Source organism: Vombatus ursinus, unplaced genomic scaffold (genome assembly GCF_900497805.2).
Source record: "Vombatus ursinus unplaced genomic scaffold, bare-nosed wombat genome assembly UNPS02008996.1, whole genome shotgun sequence".
NCBI classification, from domain to species: Eukaryota; Metazoa; Chordata; class Mammalia; order Diprotodontia; family Vombatidae; genus Vombatus; species Vombatus ursinus.
The window spans coordinates 3321934-3330404 of NW_020948774.1; the positions used below are offsets into that span (position 1 = coordinate 3321934).

Sequence of the window (8471 nt, forward strand, 5' to 3'; positions counted from 1 at the left end):
TAGAGATATCCAAAAGTGGAACAGATTGTCTTGAAACGTATTAGGTTTTCCCCCAGTGGAGAGCTTCAAATAGTGACTTGAAGCCTCCCCCTAAACCATTATATACCTGTTGGGGAATGCTATAGGATGAATCCTTTGTCAGATCTAAGTTGGACTTCAGACAAGTTCTCTAACTTTTTGATTCTGGGATACAAAATTTTAAGGGCTAGAACTGTATGGATTTTCTAAGTAGATATTTGCTCAAGGTGTGTTGAATTAGAATACCAAGTCAATTCACAGCAAAAAAAAAAAATCCAAATAGTAAAATAAATACAAATTGAAACAACCTTAAAATACAACCTCAAAATACAACCTCAGACCCATTTACCCTACAAAAACAAATAAAAATTAGAGTTCTGATTCCCTTTTAGTGTCTGTTCAAAACCACCTCTCTCCTCAAACACCCAACTTCCACCCCTAGGAGAAGATCTCATTTGGTAATTTATTGAGAAACCTGAGTTAAACATTATAAATCTCTTATCTCCCACCCTACACAGCTCAAGACCTTTGTAATTCCTTCCTTGGCTCCAGCAGTCTCAGGAAACCATGGCTCTCCTTACCAAGGCTAATCCCTTCACCTATGTTCTTGATACATCCTCTCCAGGAACTTAATACATGGATCATGCTCTTTCTCTCTCTTTACCATCATTAATCTCCTCTACTGGTGCCTTCTTCACTGCCTACCCTTCCCTTACCCTGCTATTCTCTTCCCTTTCACTACTATATTTCCAGAGTTATCTACACTTGTGTTTCCTCACTACCCTCTTATTCCTCAACCCCTTGCAAAATGGCTTCCAACTCCACCATTCTACTGAAACTATTCTCTCCAAATTCACCAATGACCTCTCAACTGCTAAAATCAAGAGCCTTTTTTTCAGTCTTTATTCACTTAAACAACATTTGACGCTGTGGGCAATCCTCTCTTTTTCAATACTCTCTTCTTTTGGCTCCTATGACACTTTTCTACTGGTTCTTCGACAGGTATGACTACTTCTCAGTCTCCTTCACTGGTTCATCAACTTCTTCCATTCCCTGTGAGTATACCCCAAAGCTCTGTCCTCCACCCTCTTCTATTCTCTATACTCTGCATTGGTGATCTATTCCCTCCTATAGGTTCCACTAATATATCATGCAGATGACTCCCAAATCAATATACCCAACTTCAATCTCTTTCCTGAACTCTAGTCCCACATCTCCAATTACCTGTTAGATAGATAGCTTATGTGGGGGGGGGGGGGCTATCCAGCTGGAATTACAAATGCAGAATGTTTAAAACTGAACTCAATCAATACTCCACCCCCAACTATTTCTGATGTTAACCCAGGACTAAAACCTTTTAGTCTCCTTCATCCTACATATCCAGTCAGTTGCTAAAGCCTGTTGATTCTTTCACCAGCTTATTCAAGACCTCATCACCTAAGACAACTGTAATAGCCTCCAAACTGCACTCCCTGCTCCCAGTCTTTCCTCTCTCAAATCCATCCTTCACAATGCTGCCAAAATAACCTTCTTAATACCTATGTCTGACCATGTAACTTTCCTACTCAATTACTTTCCTATTGCCTATAGGGTAAAATACACATTTCTAAGCTTACCTTTTAAGGTCCTCCACGATGTGACTTCAAATCAGCACTCCAGACTTATTTCACACTAGTCTTTCATGTATTTTATATTCCTGCCAAACTGTACTACTAGCTGATCCTGCTCTCATCCGGTGTTCTCTGGCATTGGTATTTTTGTGTAAGCCATCTTCTGATCCTAGAATGCAGGTCCTCCTTATCACTAGCTGAGATCCTTCAGGATTCAGCTCTGGTGCCACCTCTTCCATGAAGCCCTCCCTGATTCTTCCCAGTTGAAAGCAATTACTTCTTCCTCACTTTTTTTTCTCAAACACTCTGTCAGGATCTTTCAGCTATCTCTATCATGGGACAAATAAGTATCATACAAGATAGAAATGCCTTTTATTTTTATACTATGTCTCCTATTAGACTATAATCTCCTTGAAGGTAGGGACTGTGTCATTTTTCATCTTTGTACCCCTTGCACTAAGCACTATGTTTTGCACATATTAAGAATTTAATGAATGCAGAATTGGCCAAATGGGAAAAGATATACAAAAATTCACTGAAGAGAAGAGCACTTTAAAAAGCAAGATTGGCCAAATGGAAAAAGAGGTACAAAAGCTCAATGAAGAAAATAATTCCTTAAAAATTAGAACTGGGCAAGTGAAAACAAGAAACACTAAAACAAAAACAAAAGAATAAAAAAAAAAAAGAAAATGTGAAATATCTCATTGGAAAAACAATTGACCTGAAAAATAGATACAGGAAAGACAATTTAACAATTATTGGACTACCTGAAAGCCATGATCAAAAAAAAGAACCTAGACATTATCTTGCAAGAAATTATCAAGGAAAACTGTCCTAATAGTCTAGAACCAGAGGGTAAAATAGTAATTGAAAGAATCCACCAATCACCTCCTGAAAGAGATCCCAAAATGAAAACTCCCAGGAATATTATAGTCAAATTCCAGAACTCCCAGGTCAAAGAGAAAATATGGCAAGCAGCGAAAAAAGAAACAACTCAAATATCATGGAGCCACAGTCAAGATAAGATTTAGTATTTTCTACATTAAAGGATCAGAGGGCTTAGAACATGATATTCCAGAGGGCAAAAGAGCTAGAATTATAACCAATAATCACATACCCAACAAAACTGAGTATATTCGTTCAGGGGGGGAAATGGAAGTTCAATGAAATAGAGGATTTTCAAGCATTCCTGATGAAAAGACCAGAGATGAATAGAAAGTGCAACTTTCAAAAGCAAGATTCAAGAGAAGCGTAAAAAGGTAAACAGAAAAGAGAAATCATAAGGGATTCAATAAGTTTACGTTATTTATATTCCTACATGGGAAAATAATACTTGTAACTCCTAAAAACTTTCTCATTATTATAGCAATTAGGAGTATACATAGACAGAGGGAATGGGTATGAGTTGAATATGATGGGATGATTATCTAAAAAAAAAATTAAATTATGGGGTGAGAAAGAGGAATGCACTGGGAGAAGGGGAAAATAGAGGTAGAATGGAGTAAATTATCTGACATAAAAGAGGCACAAAAAAGCTTTTACAGTGGAGGGGAAGATGGTAGAGGTGGAAGGAGAGTACCTGAAACTTACTCTCATTGGAATTGGCTCAAAGAGAGAATAAGATCCCTAATGCCTGTAAAACACACAGCTCTCCAAAGGATTTCAGGCAGCCCTTGAAAAATGTAGAGGGTTACAAGAAAGTAAAAATGTAACAAGTGCTTTATTTGTGCCTGTGCCCATCATGTAACTTGGCTGGTGGGTTGCCACTGCACACTCTCTCCTGTTTGTCACATGAGCCCCAGCAACCACCCATCATTAGTCTGTCTCTAGTCAGAGAAGTGAGAGTCGTATTTTTTTTGCTGTGTTTTCGGTCATTACTGGAGTTGAACAGGGACAAAGTGAGTGCAGCCATGTGCCAACACAGTTGACACCCGCTATGCTGTGCGTGGCAATCACACCAGGGCTTCTCCCCCTCCCTCACTGCACAGCCACCCTCCACGTTATATGAGTGTCTGGCACTCTCTCCAAGGTCAGACACAGCAGTTGCTGTGGAGCTTTTTTGATTCTAACATAAAAATTTTTGGGGTGATTTTATAAAATGGGCGAAAAAAAGAAATGGAAGAATGAATCAGAACATAAAGTGTTTAATCTGGAGTGGACAAATAGATACTTGTTTACCTACACAAGAGACAAACTATCGAGCCTGTTTGCCAAGAAATAATAGCTGTTCTGAAGGAATACAACCTTCATCACCATTTCAAATCAAAACATTCTGACAAGCAAATTGGACACCAATGAAAAACAAATTAAAGCATCCAAATTGTTGAAAAAATCTCAGTGGGGAACAATGGTTTTTCAAGAAAGCAAACTCAGAAAATTAGGTGACTACTAAGGTTAGTTTTCAGATTTCTAAAGAAATTGCTACTGCTGGGAAGTCTTTTACTGAAGGTGACTTCATAAAGAAGTGTTTGCTGATTGCAGTTTCTGAATTATGTCCCAATAAAAAAAAAAAAGTATTTTTGAGAATATAAATTTGTCCCATATGACTGTGCAGTGAAGAGTAGCTGATGATAAACTGAGACAAGAAGTGTAATATATCCCATTAACTAAATGTCAACAGTAAAAAAAAACCTGAAAAACGTATTAAAAATTTTATCACTTAGCAAAGTAATTTTTTAACATTAATGTGATTTCATGATAAAAATCTTAAGTAATAAGTATAATTAATTGATAGTAATTGCAATTTCCCTTTTTGAATATGGCTTCCTTGCAAAATAGTTTAATCATTAATTATACCTTTACTTGGAAAGTGAGCTGCTAAAAAAACTATCTGTAGCCCAAAGAAGTTTAAGCTGTTTTAATTTTGGCCCCTCCCTACTGCAAAGTTGTGAAGGTCTGCCCTACAATCAAAGTATGAGGGGAAGGGAATAAGTAAAGGAGGTAGGGACCAGGGTGGGAGGGAAAATAGGTGAGAGAAGGGATGACAGACTGGGAGAGATAAAAGTCAGAAGCAAGACACTTTTGAGAATGGACAGGGTGAAAGGAGAGAGAGAGTAGGATAAAGAGGGAAAAATAGGAAGGAGGTAAATACAGGGTAATCATAACTGTGAAAAAAAATTTACAGTAAGTTTCTCTGATAAAGACCTCATTTCTCAAATATATAGAGAACTTAGTCAAACTTATAGAAATAAGAGCCATTCCTCAATTGATAAATGTTCAAAGGATATGAACAGGCAGTTTTCAGATGAAGTTATCAAAGCTTTCTATAGTCATATGACAAAAATGCTCTAAATCACTACTGATTAGAAAAATGCAGATTAAAACAACTCTGAGCTACCACCCCATACCTGTCTCAAGCAGCCTCATTCATTGCTATAGCTTTATCTGACAATGTACATATTGTTCATTAACATAAATGTACACAGAACTCCGTCATTAATATAAAAGTACACAGTTGATCTCAAGCTCACTGTCTTCCAATGCCTGCTATCTTGAAACGGGAGGGTTCAATTGAAAAAAAAAAAGAAAGAATAGTTAGACTCTTTTTGCTGCTGCCCTGGCCTTTCTTTCTTGTGCCCCTATGTCACATCCTAATTCAGGCTGGGTACTGATAGTGCTGCTCCAACTGGATGTTACCTCAAGCTCAGGGTAGCTGAGCACCACTAGAGAGGCACAGGCTCTGACATCATCCCCTTTAATAAAGGATATATCAACACCCCCGACCCGATGCAGACCAGCAAAATCCGAATCCCTCTGCCATGCTTCTGTATCCCAGTCAATGACACTGGTCTTCAGGTGTGCTTGCTCCCTGTGGGGTTCAAAGAAGAGAAATATCAAACTAGATCCGAAGGCCATATTCCTCATTCTCTTACAATAACAACAGAAAAATGTCCCATCCATGTTCAGAACTTGACATACCAAGTAAAAATTTTTCATTCATCTAAGCATCCCTACTTTCAGTCTAAAAAAACCGATTTCAAGTCCCTAACTTGTGTCCAGGACTAGGAATGAAACTTTTTAAGATGAGCCTTAGTTCCTTTGATTATTCTCCCTCCTGCCTGAACACTAACTCCACTTCTTTCACCTACCACCACCACCTCCATCCCCTTTTCAGCACCCCTACATTCCCCCATTAGAATATAAGCTTGAGGGTAGGTACTATTTTGCTAGCTTGTCTTTGTATCCTCAGAGTTCAGTGCAGTGCCTAGTACATAGTAACTACTTAACAAATGCTTTATTCATACATCTCTCCACTGTTGCACAAGGATAAGGACTAAACCTATGATTTCATCAGTACAGGGAACTCCCAGGTGAAAAAACTCCTCCTACCAATACAGACATACACCTTTACAGCCAACTCAGAGCTAACCAGACTTGCCTAAGGTCACACAGCCAGACTGGGACTTGAAGGGAAGGCAGGAGAGAGAGAAGGAAATAAGCATTTATATAGCACCTACTAAGAGCCAGGCACTGTACTAAGTACTTCCTAAATATTATCTCATTTGATCCTCATAACAATCCAGCAAGGTAGGTACTGTTATCCCCATTTTACAACTGAGGAAACTGGTCCCCCACCCTAATCAATAAACTCCAATAAGTCTCTATTACCTTTAGGATCAAATACAAAATCATCTGTTGGACATTCAAATCCCTTTGTAACCTACCTTCTCCTAACTTTCTAGTCTTCTTACATTTTACTCCCCAACACATACTCTTCCACATTGTGACACTGGCTTCTTTGCCGTTCTACTAACAAGACACTCTATCTCTCAACACATAGTAGGTGCTTAATAAAGGTTTATTGACTGACTGAGGCAAAGGGACACACAACTATCCAGGATACTGCATAGCCTCTTCATATATAAGTATTATGTGTATATACACTGTCCCACAGGTAAACACACAGGTTAACCCCATTTCTTGGGCAGGAGAAGTAGGAGGGCTCCTAACAACTAACAGGTGTTCTAGCACAGGTTCACTTTTGATCTGGGCAGACAGAAAGACAGCTTCGGAGGGGTTCAATAAGCTTACTTTATTCTAGTCTAGTCTTCTCAAAAGAGTCGCTGATAATGGGAGCAACAACTCCTACAGCATTCCCTAATCACACTTCTCACAGTAGCAGACAACAACAGGAGTATAACTCCTAATCCCCTAAGCCTCGATGGTGGCCAGGTGAGGCAAACACACAGATTCCCCCCAAAGCCTTGATGGGGGCTGATCAAGGCAGGTACATGCATTCCTCCATGCATTACCCAAATCCCAAAATGGGTTCCCCCACTCACTGACCAGTGCCCACTTGCCTTATAGGGCAACAGACAAAGAAGGCATATTGCCAACATTAAGCTCACAGGTTAACTTTAGCAATATCGTCATGACCTAGCACAGCGCAGGCATACATTATGTCATCCCCATATCTTACCCCACAGTCATGGTGGAGATGTTTTCAACCATGACTGTCAGAAATATTATCTAGGATCCTGGAACTATTATCTAAAAAGGAATAACAAAATCCTTACACACACTAAAATCCACCCTACACACACGTATGTGTATATACTTGTTATTTGTTAATCTTATGTATTATATATAGCTCTTTATGAAATTGTGTACATGTATAGACAGACAGACATACATACATATAGTATTTGTGAAGTTTCCTTCCAACCCTGGGTGTCTGTGAACTTTTTAACCAGTCTATTGTGGGGAATCCTCAGGCCCAACAAATCACTGTACCCCCTCCTTCTTTCCTGAGAGTTGGGGGGAGGTGCCTACAAGGACGCTGTTCTTTGAGGGACATAAGTGACATAGTGGGTGGAGAAATATGGACCTGGAGTCAGGAAGACCTGAGCTCAAATTCAACCTCGGACACTTAAACTAGCTGTGTGACCTTGGACAAGTCACTTTACTTCAGTTTGCCTCACCTGCAAAAACGGGGATAAAAAAGTACCTCTCTCCCAGGGCTGTGATAAAATGAGACGTTTGTAAAAGTGCAATACGAACTATTATTATTATTGTTATTAAGGGCAAGTTAGGCCCCACTGGAGCGTTGGAATCCCTTTCCCTGCCCTGCTAAGCCCTGGGCCAAACCCTGGTGGATAACAAGAGGTCCTCATGGAACAGCTCCCGGCGTTCGAGGGAGGGGGACTTGGGGAACCGCCCGCCCCCAACAGCGCAGGCGCCTCCACAGCCGAGGCAGCCAGTGCCAACGCATGCGCGCAGAGGCAATGCGGCAGTGGAAGGGGCAGGAGGGACGGCCCACAATTCTCTAAGGCCGCCACCGGAAGCAAAGCTTGACAGGCCGGGCTAGCTTGGAGACTTCCCCTAGTCTGGCTTGGATTCGGTTGAATCCGACACCCAGTGAAGTCGTTATGAGGACGGTGATTCCGCCCTTCCCTATCAGGATCATTACCGTTCCCAGCGGGACAGAGTCTCCCGCAGCGGCGGCCCAAGGGCCTCATGGGCCATGGTCCGATTTCACCGTCTCTTTCAGGGACGTCACTTCAAGGGCAGCCGGGCTTGGTGCGCACCGGGTGGCTTTCCTCGGAAGGAAGGCCCTGTGTACCAGGGTTCCGTGCGCGACTCCAACCCCTCCCTCCCCCCACACCTCCGTTTCCTTCCTCTCCTGCAAAGCTACGTCTGGCCTCGATGCGAGGCGGGGGAGAATGGAGGGGCTGGGTCAGTGCGCCGTCTCCCGAGCTTTCCGGGCTGCATTTGTCCGGACTTGTATTTGCGCCCTACCTGTAACTTTCCGAAACAGAATATTCCTCCCCGGTCCCCGTTTCTCCTTTTTTTGGTCTTGTTCCTTCCAGCTCCTTGAAAGGAGGGACTGTCTCTGCTTTAGTA

The 8471-nt window shown here is 41.2% G+C and overlaps 1 protein-coding gene across 5 annotated transcripts in view; it reads right to left on the minus strand.

Annotated features, from left to right (window-relative positions):
• The window catches only part of ENDOV (endonuclease V), a 52841-nt gene extending 44677 nt beyond the window's left edge, over positions 1-8164 (minus strand). For all 5 annotated transcript variants that reach the window (XM_027850238.1, XM_027850240.1, XM_027850243.1 and 2 more), the window contains exons 1-2: positions 8038-8164; positions 5265-5436 (exon numbers count right to left, since the gene is read on the minus strand). In XM_027850238.1, the coding sequence (XP_027706039.1) occupies positions 5265-5436; positions 8038-8093 (228 nt within the window). In that variant the 5' untranslated portion in view covers positions 8094-8164. The remainder of the gene's footprint in view (positions 1-5264; positions 5437-8037) is intronic.
• Between the last annotated feature and the right edge of the window lie 307 nt (positions 8165-8471).